The sequence below is a fragment of the Astatotilapia calliptera genome, chromosome 16 (genome assembly GCF_900246225.1).
Source record: "Astatotilapia calliptera chromosome 16, fAstCal1.2, whole genome shotgun sequence".
In the NCBI taxonomy this organism is placed as follows: domain Eukaryota; kingdom Metazoa; phylum Chordata; class Actinopteri; order Cichliformes; family Cichlidae; genus Astatotilapia; species Astatotilapia calliptera.
In genome coordinates this window covers 32,702,850-32,721,822 of record NC_039317.1, presented here as the reverse complement: position 1 = coordinate 32,721,822, position 18,973 = coordinate 32,702,850, and the positions used below count along the sequence as shown (strand labels likewise).

General features: G+C 38.8%; 1 protein-coding gene across 1 annotated transcript in view; it reads right to left on the bottom strand.

The window, feature by feature from the left end:
- Positions 1-8,004: 8,004 nt before the first annotated feature.
- The window catches only part of tmem163a (transmembrane protein 163a), a 69,386-nt gene continuing 58,417 nt past the window's right edge, over positions 8,005-18,973 (bottom strand). The window contains exons 6-8 of the mRNA XM_026144680.1: positions 14,215-14,326; positions 11,741-11,882; positions 8,005-11,560 (exon numbers count right to left, since the gene is read on the bottom strand). Coding sequence (XP_026000465.1) covers positions 11,500-11,560; positions 11,741-11,882; positions 14,215-14,326 — 315 coding nt within the window. The 3' untranslated portion in view covers positions 8,005-11,499. The remainder of the gene's footprint in view (positions 11,561-11,740; positions 11,883-14,214; positions 14,327-18,973) is intronic.

The following is an 18,973-nucleotide window of genomic DNA, read 5'->3' as shown; positions in this document are numbered from 1 at the left end:
GAGTCTTCTCCCACCTCCTCTCACTGCTGGGATTCTGACGATTCATCTGAGTCTAATACTTTAAGATACTTTAATTGAATTCTGAATCTCAGCAAATCACATTTAATATTTCCAAACAACCTCTCTTTATTGAAATGTGATGATAGCATCATATAAACTGCAAATCATGGCCTTTTCATATTATATTAGTATTGTGCACTTGGAAAATGTTTGTTTCATAATATTTTTCTAGTTTGACATTTTTAGTGCATTCGTTCTTTTGTGTCTTTGCCTCTGGCATTCATTTGCAGGATAGCTAGCTTCCTGGCTCATCATTCAAAAGTGGAAGTGAGTCTGATCTGGCCTTAAGAAACTTATTTAGTACTTTAGAAAACCTGGTTCAAATGCGAGTGAATATCAAGATCGGATCATGACAGTTATGCAAAATAATTTTGATTTATATGGAAAAGTCTGCATATAAGTGCTCATTCAAGGCGTTATTTAACATATACATCCAACATTTATGATAACTCCTAAAAAAAACCCTACTGACTGGCAAAGCACAGAATGGATTAGTGATTTGCATACTCTGGGTCCATTTATCTTACCATTAATCATCAGTCTGAAAGTATCAAGAAGATGCTAAGATATGCTGTTTCCCAAATTCTGATTAAATTCATTACTGGTGTATTTGATTGAGCAGAGCTGGATGTTTGGCCAAAAAAAGGAAGCAACAGACAAACAATGTTGCCCAGTTTTGGCCCCTTTTTTACCTTTGAAAAATATTTGATTTCTCACAGTTGCACTGCCAGCAGCGTACGAGGTCAGGGGACAGAATCTGAAGTTGAAAAGATTCATTGGAGAGAAAACTCAAGAGACGAGGCCAGCGGAAAAGTCGGGTCTACAGAGAGAGCAGCAATTACAGAGAGATTTTCTTGTAAAATGATGACTTGATTGATCTGAGGTCAAAGCTGAAGGGTAAAGAAAGTTTTTGAAAAAGTGCCTGCAGTTAGATGACCACGTGTAATGTCATCTCGGACAGGGGAATAACAATAAGCCAGCGTCTGAGACCATGAAAGTCTGAGTCGGCTGAAGATCGTTTCAGAGATAAAAGCTGATGTCAGTTAAGAAGAGACTGAAAGCAGAAATGCGACATTAAAAAGGATCGTGTCATGTTTTAGGAAACATGAAACCAGGTTCAGAGGATATGAGAAAGAATAGGTAGACAGTAGAAGATGATAGTATAAAAATAAAAAACCAAAAGCGCTGAACGCTCCAACATTTTAATTATGACAAACAGAAAATTAAAGATGCCAGGTTAAATAAAGTTGCACTTGTCCTGGTCCTCAGCTTTCTGCAAACGAGCCATGTGTAGGTGAGGAACAACGAGCTGCTGGACCAGCATACACCAGACTTAAGTCAAACTTGTCCTCCATGGCTGAATGCCTGCATATAAATTCAAACATTCATTTCTGTATTTTGCTGTATTTTGAGTGCATTTCAGCATCCTGATCCTCATATAGACTTGGACTTACTAACTCGCTCTTATGGAAATTCGAATGCACTTTTTATTATTAAGGCAGATAGATGGCATACACCGAGCCAACGAGTCAAATAAAGCTAAAGACATGTGCCCACACTGATAGAGGAAAGTAACACTGCAACAGTTTTGTGGACTGTAAGGTGAAAAGTATAAAGTTTTGCTTTTGTGTTTCTACTGTGTGTGCTGTGTGTACTTTGTTGCTCTTTCCTTTGGATGAACTTGACAGATCTGATCTTAACCGCGTCCAATCTCCTTGGGCTGAACTGAGACTGATGGCTTAATGTTCAACACAAGCCCCCAACCTCACTGATGCTCTGGTTGAATGGAAGGAAATCCCAGTCTGTACTATCTGGCTGTTAGTAATCCTTCACAGGAGAGCGGAGACTGTTATAGCAGTAAATGTATGCAAATCCACCTGGAACATGCAGTGAAGGTTTACAATGCTCAGACGTCCACATAATTCTTCTGTTTCAGTTTAGTTAGTTTATAGTATCACTGTGTAATTGTTTGACAGCTGAGTAGATCAGTATGAAGGCAGTCTGATTTTGCTTAGGTTTATAATTGTTGTGCACAGGTGTGCTGGTGTCTGTCAATCAGGTGCATGATTCATGTGTTGGACTCGTGGAAATGAGCCAGACTTCAGTCACGCAGCCTCAGCCTGAAACCAAATCTAACGTGACCATTTGGTGGCCTTGATCTGATCCCAGCGCTGTTCTACACCATGTCCCAGACGGCTCTGACTGTCTAGCTATAAGAAAGACAAAAAAAAAAAAAAATTAATATTATGTTTGTGTCACCTAATATCTTTACTCGTTAATGTCACATGTCAGTCCTGCAATAGACTGACAGCCATCTTTCACCTTAAGACAGCTGGGATAGGCTTTTAGTTCAAGCTAAAGATTGTGACTTGTTTTGAGGAGCCTACACACCACCAACACAGACATTTCTGACTTTGCGGCACATCATCAGCTGAGAAACTTCCTTCTTTCAACTGCTCACTTTAGGTGTTGCAAGCCTAAAGCATTGGAAATATTTTGTCTCTTCATGTTTTCTTTATATTTTTATTTTTTTTATCTTCGTTAATGGGGCTGCAGGTATGGAGTAGTCTGCAAGTTCAGAGGTGTAATCCAGATTATTTGCATTGAAGTTCTTTTCAGCAAAGTTCCACTGGCTTTCTTTGCCATTGCATGGAAGACTACAGAGGATTATCTGGATGTTCATGCCATGGATGATGACAGTACTTTGATTCCTATGTGGAAAACCACGACATTGTCTCTGCGACTGATGTAAGGATCTGAGGCGAGCAAATTAAGTATGAGTTTCAAAAGTTATCAGTTCGTAACTGCTTCACTGAAGCATGTGAAATGTTCAGATTTGCTATTTGTCGTTGAAAAACTCTGTATATGTATATAAATAATTTTTCTTTCTTCTGACCTTTTTAAAAATATTATGAAGTCCTGAAGCTGTAACATTTATCAGATTGGGCTTAAATATTTAATGAGGGAGACTTATTAAAGAGGACCAAATCAGAAGCTAAATGTCTAAAAAGAAAACACAAAATCACGGAGATAAAATTTACCCAAAGTACTCACGATTGGACTGCGTTGCTCATTTCAGTCTTCAAGTTCATTAATGCAGGTTTTGAGATGTTTGACTTTCACATCTTTGACTTGAAATGAAAAACAGCACAAACCTCGACTACGAAGAAAGTACATCCTGTTTCATTTCTAAAGTTTTACACACAATCAATACGTTCTCTCTCAGACGAGTGATTTACATCAGTCAGTGAGAAAAAAAAATGGTGTTTCATATTAGAAAAATCCTTGAATAATAAAATACTGTAGAGGTTTAGCTTTAAGGTTTTTATGACAGGATAGATTTATTTATTCTAAGGATAGAATGAAAAACAACATAATTGATGTTATGTTGTTTTTCATTGTGCTTTTGACTGTAGTGAGTATGTTGCGATAGTACTGATTACAAACCAGCACTGCATCTTTATAATTCGATGTAATTATCTACTTCACTTGTATATTTTTCTGTGTAATTAGGGGCATATATACAGGACATACAGCTGACATAATAACATGAAATTGCTGTCCTGTGGACCCTGAAAGAGTGGTGTTACACAATTACTGTCAGTTTGAAAACAGAAAAAATACATAACCAAAGAAATCTGAATTTCTGTGAGATAGTGGCAGCTATAAACTACTGTCAAGACAATACAGATCACATAATCATATTTTTAGCCGGGTTCAAGGGTACCTCTTCATTCGACATGCATTCATTTAAGGATACAAAAAGTCAAGAAGAAAAAAGGTTTCAAACAAATTATGAAATTTGATCACCTGTATAACTGAGCTGCAAAGACAACAGTGAACTGTATCATCTAAAAGTCTGCAGGAGGAGAGCTGCTGCTAGATTTGTTTGTCATTTATTATCCTGGTGTTGGGGGCCACCATGTGGTGATAGTAAAGAACTGCATCACAGTACCTTTCAAACATATGAATAGGTTAATGATGCATCAGTTCATAATGTATGTATCACACATTAATGCATACATTAATTAATCCGGGAACTTAAAGTGTTTTTGAGGTGTCATTGGCACAGGAAGGGCCCGGACAGTTTCCTGACCCTTAAGTTGCAACCTTCACATTTTTCAAAGTAAAGTCCGACATCAGAGAGGTCAGTGGTTATTTTTAGTATTGAGGCATTTGTTATGATAGATTATCTACAGAAAATAGAGTTTCAGTAGCCAGCCTCAGCAGAGCCTCTGCCCTTGACTGCTGCCCGACATGCACCCATCACCTACTGGGGCCTCCTGCGTGTGGTGAGCCCACTGGTGGGTGGGCACATGTCACCTCTTCAGGCAGAGTGTAGAATAGAGCTTCTCCTCAAAAGGACCCAGATGAGGTGGCTCAGGCATCTGACTAGGATGCCTCCTGTGCAAGGTTTTAGGGTAGGCCCAGGATATACTGGAGGGATCATGTCTGACTTGGGAATGTCATGGTTTTTCCCAGATGAGCTCGAGGAGGTGGCGGATTGCACAAGGTTCGTTCCAGCTACTGATGCAATTCCCCTTTGGTGTTGCATGTGGTGCAAGACTCAAAAGCAGCTTTTGTCTATTTATCCATTTATTCCTACAGCCACTTCTAAGCAGAGTACACTCAATGTTCTGGCCTCATGCGTAGATGCAAACAGCTATTCATGCTCACATTAACGCCATTTACCTTATACCTCGAAGTGCATGGAGTACATGGAAGAGAACAGCAACATGCTCCAGCTAGGATATGAATAACAGAGCTTATTAAACCTGTGTGTCAGCACTGCTTTGCGTCCTTAGTTCTCTGTGTGTGAAACTTACCATTTTAGTATTAGGACCTCATGACTGGATGCACAGATGTAGTTGGGGCTTCCAGCAGTCGGCTCTCCAGTTTTTCAGCAGTGTGAGATCCTAGCACGCTCTGATTCGCAGCTCTGCCTTTAGAGACTTCATTAAAAACCAAATAGTCTTAAGGAAAGTATGAATCTACCTGTTACAGGGATGTTAAAAAAAATCAAACAGTGTAATGCATATCTCTTTACACACTACATAAAGATCTGCTCCAGGATCAAAGTACAACAGCTTCTCACATATGCAGTTCCAGCTGGTTGAGCAGGTGTCTTCAGGTTTCATTCCCTTTTCCAGGGGATGGATGTATGAAGCTATGCTTATGCGTTTTTCTACCCATTAACTGGTTTGTGCAGATTTCATGCATGCAAAAAGGCAGGTCGAGGTCAATAACATGAAGTGAAGATCAAAAAAAGAAATAGGTGGAGATGGATTCTTCCATTCTCCTTCACTTCGTGTCTTTGGGTCCTTCGCAGTGAACTTCACAGTCGATCATGAATCACTTTTCCTTCAGTGCTTATTTTTTTGTTTGTGTTTCCAAAACTGAGACAAACAGAACCCACGTTCCTTCCTCCAGTGAAGCACTTCTTCTTTGATGTTGCCTTAATTGCCATGTCTAATAACTTGAGATGCAAGCGATGATTTTATATGCAAAAGGTGACATAAGTGACTGCCTACTTACATTTCTTGACTAAAGATTGGAGCAGAAATGAGACTCGTGCATGTGCACCAGATTTCATGATAAGTTCTACAAAAGTGATCTGTGTGTAGACGTGACTGGAAAAATCTGAAAAAAGAGTGCCTTTGCACTTTGCTGCCTTTTGTGCATACACACAATTTTAGATGTTAATCAGTACAGAATCGTTTGCATTTGGAAGAGTTGGGTTTGGAGGTAGATTTTAAATGAAAGTCTAGACTCATAGCTCAGAGACTGACTCCTAGTTTCTGTAAAGTCAGCTTTCCAGCCCAGCAGGAAAGCTGTCAAAGCTCTAGACTGGAGTGGTTACATGAATAGCTTCGGTGCCATGATTTATTCCTCCTAGAGGCCTATCTGCCAACTAAAAGGCATTAAACATTAGTCTGTGAAGTTCTACTCCTGATAGAATAATTCATTCACACTTACTTGGTGATGTAAAAGTGTTTTACAACTGCTATAAACTCCAAAGCAGACACAGAGATAAATTCCCATTTTTCTGTCGTCACTTTGTGGTGTTCTTAATGCACAGGAGCCTTTGCAGAACAGTGTGCGTGCAGGTCAGAGATGATGATGATGCAAAAGTGTGAAATGTAATCATAGGAGGTGAGAAAATACACTGAGGTACAGAAATGACTTCTATTAGTCTTTAACCCTCTCTTTGCTGTTTCTGTGCTTCAACACACAGAATCCAGCCTCAGGGAAACACAAGTTAGTGTACTCCTGTTGGCTTTCTCAAGCCTCGATGAATGTGAGGCTTGTGTCAGGGAAGGGCGTGTGGTGTAAAATCTGTGCCAAATCAAATATGTGGATCCAACTGCTGTGGCATCACCCTGGGAAATAAGAGAGTAGCTGCAAATACTGCAAAAAATAAAAAGATGAAAAATTAAGAATATGATTGTTGCAACACCACCCACACACTGGTCAGCATCCACAGTATAGAGCAGCTCAGAATGACAGCATGAATACTGGATACAAACACACAAGTAACCTGTAAAACCATCAGTGTAGACACACGTTATTTTACATTTATAGTTTAAATGTAAAGTGACATTACATCACAGTAAGACTGTGTCTAAATTATTCACAACAAAGCAAACATTGTACAGATGACCTTCAAAGCCTCTTCTGTAATGAGTGTGATAGATTTAAGAACTCTTTCTTGAGCAAAACCAAACATGGCAAAAGTGCCAAAAGTAAAGTAAAAACTTCTTGTAGTAACGCTTGACAGGTCTGATATTTACAATTTTAAGTATATCAAGTAGCGAGTCAGCAGGATCACTGATTTGATTATTAAACTTAACACATTGTTAAGGTAAATAGTTTTACTTAAAAAAACAAAATTGTTATTATAATATCAAGTACTGCTTATTAAAAATAAACACTTAAAAAGAGACAATATAACATGAAGTATTACTTAATTTAAAAGGTTTTCCCTTATTTTAAGGTAAACAGCATAAATTAGGACATTTTACAATAAACCTAATCGATTTATCCTCACAGTTTCTATTTTATTTTATTTTTGTGTTTATTTAGTTTTCCAGTGTTTGAAAGAGACACGACTGTGCGTCTGTAACAGTGACAAACATCTCTGCCTCTGAACACAAACACACAAGAATCAAAGTCTAATCATCATACGACAGGAAACAATGACAATAATAATTTGGTGATTTTAACTTAAATACTTGTATTCAACGAGTCCGCGTGACAACCACCACAAACCTGATCTTCTTGACTTTGTAATTTGTAAATGAAACAAGTACACACAAATATACTCCTCAGTATGCAGGAAAACTGTTAAAAAATTCCCATTAGCGACGTAGTTAAATTAAGTAAGAGTCATTTCTGTGCTGGAGTCATTATGATTTTCCATTTTCTAATTAGATTTTATTTTAATTTATTTTGACTTTTTTCAGTTTACTGTGGTTTCAGTGAGTTTTCACAGTGGGTTTGCTCATTTCAGTTTAGATTTTAATGGTCCCAGTGCTAATGTTGGTCATTTTTAAAGAACAAAATTAATATTACATGGAGGAAAGATTTTAGGAAGTACAAGAAAACCTTTCTGAAAGCAGTTGATTCCCAAAGCTCCAAAGCTCCTCCTCTGGCAGGTTGTGATTATAAATTTTAGCAGGCAAACAAGAATATTTCCTGCATATTTTTAGTTTATATTAGTTTGTTTTACAAGTTTCCAATTTTGTAAAATTATTTCAGTTTGTTTTCATCTTTTTTCTAAACGTCTAGTTTTTATTTTTGAATCACCCGTAATGTTTTTGGTTTAGATTTCATTAGTGATAAAGGTTTTTCATACAGTACTTACCATTATTGTCCATTTTTCATTTAAAATCCTAAGAAGCACTCAGCTGCTCAACAATGACGTCTCGCTTCTTGCTTTAAAACGAATGACTCAGGATTGTTGATGATTAGGCAGGATAAAACTTTATTGATCAATAAAACATTTCTCTTTGACAAAGAGATATTTCATTGTTTCGTTTACATAAATAAATAGTGATTACATCATCTGCAATACCACCAATGTCGATATTGTACAAACAATTATGTCACATAGTCTTGATTTATTGTAAATTTGGTTGTCTGTGTGTGTGTGTGTGTGTGTGTGTGTGTGTGTGTGTGTGTGTGTGTGTGTGTGTGTGTGTGTGTGTGTGTGTGTTTAATGCATTTGTAACCACTGAAAGTGTAAGGATTTTTTACAAGCCCATGCAAAGCCTATAGCAACAGAGGAGTGGTTAGTATTGCTATTATAATCTCATGAAACTCTGCAGAATTGATAGTTTGATGCCTTTTCTTGGGTCAATGGGAAGTTCATTCATCATTACAAGCACACCAAAGATACACACATTTCAACAGAGCTGACAAATGGTCTGAATGATTTGGCACAGTTCATTAAGCTACAGAAGTGGTCATATTTCTGACATGTTTCAATGAAATAATGAAATGGTTTTTGTGTATCATGCCATTCTTCAATTAATGAGAGGTTTGTGCAACATATCATAACAAGATATTCATGTTTCAGGGTTCCTGTTATTAAGAGAGATGGAGAAAAATGAAAACAAAACATTTTAGATGACTTAAACGCAACTGCAGTGATCATCAGTTACATTTGACATTTTTGGCATTCAGTTGTTGCACAATCCCCACGACTGGCAGCAGCGAGTGCAACACTTTCAGAGACTATCCGTTGCTAAGGAGGAATCGAGTAACCAGGGCCTCAGTCGCAGCACCCGGACTAAACATTAGGGGGGTTTGAATGCACACAACAGATGTGGCATGAAAATAAAAGCAAGTGCAAAGAAGAGAGGTAGAAAGGATTTTGCTGCCAACTTCAAAACAGTGTCCACTTTATCCAACATAGCAGTTTACTTTAAATGAGCAACAGAGCTACTGTAAAGCATGATGAGTTTGTTCTGTGCCTTACACTGTGGCTTTAGCATGTAAACACTGAGCTTTGCTAGTAAAAGCCATTGTAAAGATTGTCTTCTATGCATTAAAGAGGGAGAGGGGCATTACAAATCAGTGTGCTGTTGGTGAGTAGAAATGGTGCGAGCTGAATCACACCTTCACTTTATATCTTAATCATATTCTTCACACAATGAAACTAAAGATAATACCAATAATTCTGCACCACGTCCAGCCGACTCAGAGTTGATAATTACAGTGCAGAGTGGATGTAGGCCTCTCCACAGCCAGTGCCCAAGGCTTTCAGCTGGGGATAAATTTACACGACTGAATATTAATTAAGACTGCTGTTGTGACAATTCCAGCCACAAGAGGGCGCACATACATCATGGCTCCACCAGCTGAATACTGAATATGAGTCTATATGTTGCTTTTAAATGCCCAGTTTTTACATGCTTGGTTATCTAATATCTGAGCTTGTAATACCTACAGTATTATAGTAAAATATTAGCGATTTGTGCTAGCAGGTAATATGTGGACGTGATCACCTGTAACTTTTTCAGCATGTTAAAGAAATTGTTTTTATAAGTGAAGTTTGCCTTGGACAGCATTGCTGGAATCCACCTACATCCAGTCAGATATTTTCACCTACAGTGCAAAAAACTTACAGTAAGACTCATCATTTTATGTCAACGATAATCTACAGTAATATGTAAAACGACATTTACAGTATATGCACACTACGGAGTAAACATTTGTAATTATACGCAACATTGATCAGTCTGTACTTTAACTATATATTGTCTACTCTCACGTCAGCCGTACAGCACTGTGACGATGTGTGACCTTTTGATACTGATGCACCCAAACAATGCGGCGAACATATTTACAGACCGTGTGCTTCGTATTTACATTCCATTCATTGCACGGAGTAATGACTGATAACGGAATGGAAACATGCAGGACAAAGAGGAAGCACAGACGAACACTGTCTCTGCCAATGACATTTTACAGGCTGTGTGATCTCTGACACTGTGCTTAGAGCCACCGCTGCTTTAATGGTTCAAACATCGTGCTTACAGACAAAATGAGGAGAATAAGCGGCATTAATGAACCTAATAAATCCCAGACCAAATTAACAACATAAACAAATGGGTTTGGTGCCCATGTCGTCACGATTCATGAGTTTTAATTGTTAGTCTGAACACAAACATGTCTGCTTTTCCTAAAAATGACTTCACTATAAGCTTTAAGCAAAAGGTTAATTAAATAAAGCACAGCCTAAGGTTAGTCAGACCACAGCTGAGTGACAAATTCCACATCGAGCAGTGTGTGTAGCATTGTTTTAGGCTGCAAGCTGCTTTGGAACCCACCATCACTGCTCCTACTCTTTGCCATACTTTCTAAATTAATGCTATCTTTGTTGTTCTGTGGCTCTGGTACAAATTGCTGCACACAGAAATAAAAAAAATTTCACTTCTAAAGTGATCCTTTCTGAAATATTGAGCAGAGTGTGCAGTGTAATATAAATGGGAGAAATACATTGAGATTTGTGCTCTTATGTTTCATTTTATGACAAGTGCTTGTACTTGGTGTCTCCAGTCCTCTCTGTTTCTCGTTAGCTTTAGGTGTAGCGTTCGTAGGTGCTTTTGTGTTCAGAGGTAGCAGCATTTGCTGACTCAGCATGCTCTGCCTGAGTCTCTCTCCCTGCTTCCTGCTTCCTCTCTCGCTGTCTTCCCGATACAAACTAGGAGGTAGAAAGGCTGCACTGACATGAGGAGGGTGATGACAAGTTTTCATTTCATCTCTGTCCTATGTGCTTTACGATAACCAGAAAACTACAAAATAAATAACGAAATAAGTTAGCCGGCTACCTCCGTTTATTACAGGGTCACATAAAACACGTTCCTGAAGCGAGTTTTGGGATAACATGCATTATTTTCACTTAAGCAAAACCTACAATCTTTCCTATTGGTTTGAAAAAAAATTCAGCTATGGCTTCAATGATGTCCTCTTAGCAGCAAGTGATGTATGTCCAACTTGAACAAATCCAAAGCAGTTCTTGAATATTTCTTCTGTTTTGTGTCATCGTTTCTTCTTTTTATTGGTGCTTTATTGTACAAAACGCAAAGACGAGGAGAAATAATCAGAAATACTTCCTTTATAGGAGGATACTCTTCCATCACGTCCTTCTCAGAATCTCTCAGGTCTGTGTGTGTGTGTGTGTGTGTGTGTGTGTGTATGTGTGTGTGTCTGACACATGTATTAATCTTTAAATGTATGTACAGTATGTACAGATTGTGTGTGTGTGTGTGTGTGTATACATGTCTATGGGAGTGTGTACGGTCCCTGTCAGTGTGTAATGAAATGTGGATGAACAGGTGTATGAAATACAGAGAGAGGCGGGGCAGGAGGCACCCAGGTGTGCAGGTGCGTGAGTATGTTAGAACCTGCTCGTCTGGTCGGCACACAGGTCTCTCATTCAAAGCGCTCGTAGTTCCTTGTCTGTCTCACACGGGGAACCATGTCCTTCAGGAGCCTGTGGGCAAAGAAACAAATTCTAATTGTAAGATACGTCAGCAAAAATGGCCGTTCATGCAGGCGCAGGTACAGAGCTGCTGAGCTGTATCGGTGCCATTAGCATCGTGTAAATAATGCCTTAATAACTATAAAAGATTAAAGATTTCAGATTAGACACTGCTGCTGCTTCATGTCTTACTTGACCCCATATGCCAAAATAATAAGTCCCATTAGAACTCCAATGGTGGCATCCAGAAACCAGACGTCAGTATGATGCTTGAAAACTTCGGCGCTGATTAGAATGGAAAATCCCATGATTGCTCCAACCAGAGAATTAAACCCTGAAAAACAAACAAATTTAGGTGAGGACAAATAAAAAACAACATTTCTGTTAACAATGACAGTCTTTTCCTGACCTTAATGTAGTTGTTTTAGTTGGACAGATACGGTGAAATGAAGGACCAACATGTTATGTGTGGTGGTGGTAGCTCACTCCGGGCCACAAGGGCTGGTGTCCTGCAGGTTTTAGATGTGTCTTTGATCCAATGCAGCTGATTTAAATGGCTAAATGGCCTTAACATGTCTTGGAGTTCTCCAGAAGCCTGGTAATGAACTAATCGTTTGATTCAGGTGTGCTGACCCAGGGTGAGATCTAAAACCTGCAGGACACCGGCCCTCGAAGCCTGGAGTTCCCCACCCCTGATTTAGAGGACCTGGTGAGAAGCAGCATTCCCTCAGAGAAAGGATTAACAGGTGGGATAAAATATGAACATGTATCATCTCCATTTCACTTTGAAACACAAACTAAATGTAAACTTGTATGTATGATCTTTAAGTTGTATCAATATCCATTTTAAAGGATAAATCTGAAGCTACAGCTGAGCTTATGTATATTCTTCTGGTAGGTGTCGGATCAACATTTTGCAGCTGTTTTGAAGTCCTACATAAATGGCTCCACACTACATATACTGTGTTTGAATGACCCTTTATAGTGGCTGATGTTGTTCTTTATAATTACATGTGTGAAAGCTAGCACGGTGGGTTATTGTCTTGCCTGCAGTAAGTGTAGAGTCTTGTGGGAAATAAGAGGCTCAGAGAACAGCAACCTCAGGTTTATTGGATTGATGCCCTGTGTGTTTTGAGACCTGGGGATAGCAGTGTGTGTTTGCCAGAGACACTGTGTGTGTGTGTGTGTGTGTGTGTGTGTGTGTGTGTGTGTGTGTGTGTGTGTGTGTGTGTGTGTGTGTGTGTGTGTGTGTGTGCTGTGCTTTTGTTCAGCTGAGCACGTGCCTACGAGCAGCGGGTCATCACAAACGACATTTTTTTCAGTTCATTTGTGTTAGAAAGTCACACAATAAACACAAGCAGGCATGTTCTGGTTTGCAATGTTTGTTTCAGCTGCGTGTGTTTTATTTCCTTTGGTTTAATGTGTTGGCACAAATATTCTGCTTCCAAAGGCTTTGATGGTGCAGATGTTTTAAAATGCCACAGTCGTTTTGTGGGTTTGAATTATTATGAATTGATCTAAGAATAATAACTCTGTTCTGACTTTTCATTTTAGTGACGATTTTTAGTTTTTCCTCATTTTGAGTGAGTTCATAGTGAGTTCTCTGTTTTTGTTGTCTCCATCTCATTGATGTACCTGGTTATGTCCATGCTTAGGTTAATCTCCAGTGTCAGTTCTCTTTTTTGAGGGGTATAGAAAGAGAGATTAAGGGGTTAGCGAGCTTTGTCAGACTCTTCTGCGTCACAAAAGTGAGTAAATCACGTGGTAACTTCTGAACACATAACCTGATTCAGGTCATGGGTTTTGGGTTAAAATCTGCAGGAAGTGCCAAGTTTTCACAAATTTTTTATGTACTGTTTGAGTGCCCTTTCATGTGTGTGCACCTGTGTCTCATTCAGCCCTGTCCTCCTGTAATCTGTTATTATTCTGTGCAGCTTATCCTCAGACTGTCTGTGAATTGCTGTTTTTGATACACTTTGTTAGTTTTGGACTTTTTTGTTTCAGGTGTGTCTTTAAGTAATTAGATTCTGAATCCTGCGTCCTACATTTGGGTGCTGGTTCCTGCACTTCACCACCACAACATGACAGAAGCTCAAAGAGCAGATAAAATATGGTGCACACACTTAATCCAAGAATATTAGCTTCCTCTGGCTCACCTAAAACCCTGGAAACTTCTGACAAGTTAATGCATCAGTGATACTAATCCACTCATAATTAATGTCATTCTGAAAGTGGCCACGATGCTTCATGAAAACTGTTGTGTATTTTGTAAAACTCTCGTATTTTTCATTCTTGTGTTATCTGTGATATCATTAGAACTTTGATACGTTTGCTGTTGTTAGAAGAATTTCACTTGGTAGTTAAAAATTTAATCATACCAGATGGAAAATGTTGGGTTTGAACAACTTAATTACGATTTTATTAATTCATATGAATATACCAAATAAATGCGCATGTTTTAACTCCACTCTAAGTCTCCCTCTTTAGGGACAGTGTCTTCCCTCTTGATAATTCAAACAACTGAAAGTTGCTTATGCTTTAAGTCACCTATCTAGTTATCTAGTCCCTCGTGCTCTTCTGTTGTGTTCTTCATTTATTTATAGTCATCAGTGTCCGTGCATGTGCGTGTGTGTGTGTGTGTGTGTGTGTGTGTGTGTGTGTCCTACCATCAGTGATAAGTGCCCGACTAGTCAGCACTCTTCCCAGCATGAACTTGGCCACAGCCAGCACAGCACATGTGAGCCCACTCACTATGGACACACTAAAGAGGAAGTCGTCCTGGGGTGAGACACGGGGGACAAAATATAAGAGAATATGGCAATATTTGTAAAAGTATGCAGAGTGAAATTAAAGGTTTCATCCTAAAAAACAAACAAAAGTTCAGCAAAAACACAGAGGGAGCTACTGTATAGCTGCAGAGCAGGAACCAACAGATTGTGTGACCCATAAAGCTTCTGTCAGCTCAAGCATTATTAATATATACAGGCTCGCCTTGGTGCATCAGCCCAAGGTCATACAGATGAAGTGATGTGAGCTTTGGGTGTTTTCAGGTTGTGTCTCAAACAGACTCAGCAAAAGAAAAAAAGGAAAACGCTTGACTCGAGAGCATCCACCTTTCAGATTTAATTGACCCGCAGCAGGGACTGAGAGCCGGAGATGAGAGGAAGAGAAGAGCCTAAAGGACACGTCTGAGGGGGAAACAGCCACATTGTTTTTGTTTTGACTTTGCTGTTCTCCACCAGATTTAAAGTCACAGCTATATCAAACATATCGGGATATTATAAAGCGGCATAAACTACCTGCTAATAAAACCCCAACTGTATTAGAAAAACATGCACACAAATCAGAGTAACTGCACTTCAACATTTAGGAAAACTAAAATTTTGGAAACGGCTGATTCCATCCTCCTATTTTCAGATGTTAATCTCACCTGCTGGAATCTTTTGAGTAGATTTACAAAGTTAAATTAAAGGCATTAGGCCTAAAATGCTGTTGTGGGCGAGTGAAAAACAGACATGGATCTAACAAATGTTTTTTTATTGCAATTAATAATAAACTATAATTAACAATCAATAGTTGGCTCTATGTAATGTAAGGAAGCAGTGATCAATGTCTTTGCTAGTTAGGTCTCTAAAACGAATTTGTTTTTTGTGTTGTATATATTTAGCTGCATTTGCTGACTGATACTTTCAGTCTTAGTGACTGATTGGTATCAGTTTGTTTTATTACAATACTAAACAGATGCTAGTAGATGATCAGTTTGACCCCATGTAATCCCAGCAGACCCTCATCCAGTTTCAGAATTGTTGGGAAAAGCCACTCACTTGTTCCCTTAGAAGATGCTTATTAGTTAGTGTGCAGAGAATCATTTTTACAAGGGCAGCATCGTACAACAGCAACCTTTGCAAAGAACAAGAAGTATTGCATTGTAAGCAGATCTGTCCTCATTTTATCCACTGTACAGTTTTTGTAAAGTACACCCTCTTTATGTATTGCTTTATATATAATTTATGTATCAGGATATGATAAAAAAAAATTAGCAGCTATTAAAATGAGGAAAATAAAAGCTCAGATGAACAGCAAAACAAGCAAAACACATTACACAGTGATTAAGCGAAATAGAGGAACAGTGTTTGAAAACTAAATACACTGTTTGCATAGAAACCAAGAGAAGTAGCAGAAGTTTGTATGAGTTTGTAGGTGTGGACCATTCAGCTGTGTGTTAACATAGTGCCAAGGAGGGGAGACATCAGTAATACAGACACTGAAGACAGTCTTCTGAGGTGAGGATTAACCCAAGAGTCAGATTGTGCAATGCTCAGAGAAACTGCAAAAAACCCCAAGAGCTACATCTCAAACTCCACCGGCTACTGTAGCATGTTCAGGGTTAAAGTTTATGAATTAGAAAAAGACTGAACAAGTATGGCTTCAAAGGGTTACCAGGAGAAACCCTCTCCTCTGTGAAAAAACAAGGCAGCACAGCTTAAGTTTGCAAAGCTGCAAAGGACTTGAGCGCCTTTGTGTGGAGCCACTGAGGTGACCAAGTGTTCCAGAGTCAAATCTGTCTGACATGCTGGTGCAGATGGGGTCATGCAACAGGACAGTGATTCTAAGCACAGCAGCAAATCTACAACAAAATGTCAGAAAAAAAGATTTAAGAATTAAGATGTTGCAATAGCCCAGAGTCCAGATCTCCATCTGATTAAGATACTGTGGCAGGACCTTAAAGAAGAAGAATGACAAACGTCAGTGAACTGAGGTAGTAAAGAAGAGTGGGCTAGCATTCCTCTACGACCGTGTGAGAGACTGACAAAGTTGTAGAAACAATAATTTCTTCCAGTTATTGCTGGTAAAGGTGGTTCTACAAGCTCTCCAATCATGGGGTGTACTTCGTTTTTCACACTGCTTTTTATATTTTGGCTCAGTGTTTGAATAAATAACTAACGACCAATATGTCCCATGTTCGTTTTTCTTAAATCTGAGGTTAATCTCAGGTTGCATTTACATAACTTTACATACTTTATGTCCTGATATGTTACATTTTTAGCCATCTGTGCCTTTCTTACTCCTACGTATTTGACATAGATGGAGTCACTTTTGTCCTTTTTCAGAAATCTGACCACACTGAAGTATTTTTGCATTTCATGAGATAAAAACAATCATACAGTTATATATCTATAAAATATATTTAATATACATTAATGTCAGCACAGTCTTGGTCTGAGACCTTTTTGTGGTGCATCTGTAGTGTTTGCTTTCATAAGGCAACAAGAGGTTTCCTTTCCATTGCAAGTATCTCCCAATAAATCCATAATTAAAAAGTAAATTTCACTTATATCTCTGTGTAAAGTGGATAAAAAGCAGCCTGTCTGTGACTGCATGGTGTGTACTGTATGTATGTGTTGCATGGCTATGTGCTGCTCTCTCTCCCAAGCACAGAGCTGGTGGGGGCCAATCTCATCTCTCTGTGTTTAATCAGGCACTAGACACCGACAGCCTGCCATGAGAGCGAAACCAAGGACGTGACATGAATCCAGATTCCCTTTCTGCAACCTGCATTTACACAATATGAATTTACAGACCAGTACTTGTTCTTACTTACTACTGTTTTTGCGGGGGTGTTATACTGAATGTGTTAGTAAGGAGAAAACTGGATAAATAAGAAGAAGATGAGATCCTTCCATCCTTCAAACTCCTGTATTTAACCAAGGAAAGAAGCCAATGACAGTGTTTACATAAAAATACAGAGCCAGATGGCTGACATCACTCTTAAACAAACTGATAATTAACCAGATGTGAGTTATTCACTGAGAACCATTCATTGCTTTTTATCCTCTTACAATGTCAAATACACCAAGAGGCCAAATATTAATAGAGTACATGCATGTTTATCATAAATATAGAGCCTGAAATGGAACAAAGATTGATGCTGAAAACACGAGACACGTCAAAGAAATGTCCCAGAGACAGGCAGCGGTAATCGGCTCGTGCTGCTGTCAGGAAGGTCCTCTGAGACCAAACAGACAGAGTTTCTATTAACATAATGGCACTGAAGCATCACACACAGGCTGCAGAATAGATGCAGCCGTCTCTTGGCTGTACCCACTTCAATCTGTGCTAAAAGGGGCTTCAGTGACTCAATTTTTGTTTTACTTTTTATTTATGTTTTTGTTTTTTCGCTTTATCCCAGTTCAAACAATTGATTCTCATGTTGTTTAATTCATTGTTCAGACTCTATTGATATGCACAGCAGTTACAGTTTTGCTCTATGTGTCAGTTTTCTAATTGGTCCACTGCTGCTGGCTTTTAATGTCCTGCTAATTTATGCCACTAATGAAGCAGTTGGTGCAAAGAGAAGATTCTCTGCCTGGAATTGAACAAATTAAGACCAAAATGTGTCTGGGTCTAAATGATCTTAACGAGATGAAACTCTGAGGTGAATACACGTAATAACTATTAAGAGATCACATGAAAAAGCACAGAGTAAATGCCAAGAGCAGTGACTCTTCTGGAACATTGAACAGTTACATGCATGCACTTGACAGATTATGAAATGAACAACGCCCTGTAATAAATTCTTGTTTTGTAGCATTTGCAACGTTTTGGTGTTGGGAAGTTGTTTTAGAGAAATGTTAAAATACACCAGCTTGGAAAACAAAGATTTTGGTACTGGCAGAACTTTTCTCATCTGTTATTATCCAAAAGGAAGACTTTTAGATTGTGCTGCATTTATGTTATTTAATTTTATTAAATCAATGTTTCTGAGACAAAAAGGGTGTTTGTACACTAGAACTAGGTGTATACCCCAAAATCAAAAAGTGCCTCACTCCATTTCTTGCACCCTGGTGATTCCAGAGCATCTTTGTGAGCTGGATAGATACGTCGACACGCTGGTAACCTTTATGGACATCTGAGTTGATGTTGGACGAATGTCATTAGCAATCACTGTATTGTTTTTCATGTCATTCATGCATTAATTAAACTGCAGTTTGCATGTAAGTGGTTTAATAACTTAGTTGTGATGCTTTACAGCACAGGCACAACTCTACTGCAGTCTTTGCATGTGATATTTTTCCTGCCCTATATCCAAAATATTTCTCTCCCTCTTCTCTGGTTAGTGAAATGGACACATGGTTAGGGTTAAATCATTTACACACCAAGAGGGTCTCAAAGCTGAGAGTGAGAAACATTCTCAGTCTGATGGTGAGAGAGCTGGGCTGTACCCCAGCAACAGAAAGAAGAGACTATTTTGGGACCTTATTCATACTCCTACACCTCCAGAGAGCGGTGGTGGGGGAGGTGGAGCTGGCATTAAAGAAAAAGAGTGTCTGTGTGTGTGTGTGTGTCTGCGCATGTCTGTGTCAAAAACAAAAAGCAAACAAACGTCAGGTGGAGGGAGACATAAGCTCTGACGTCAGAAGAACA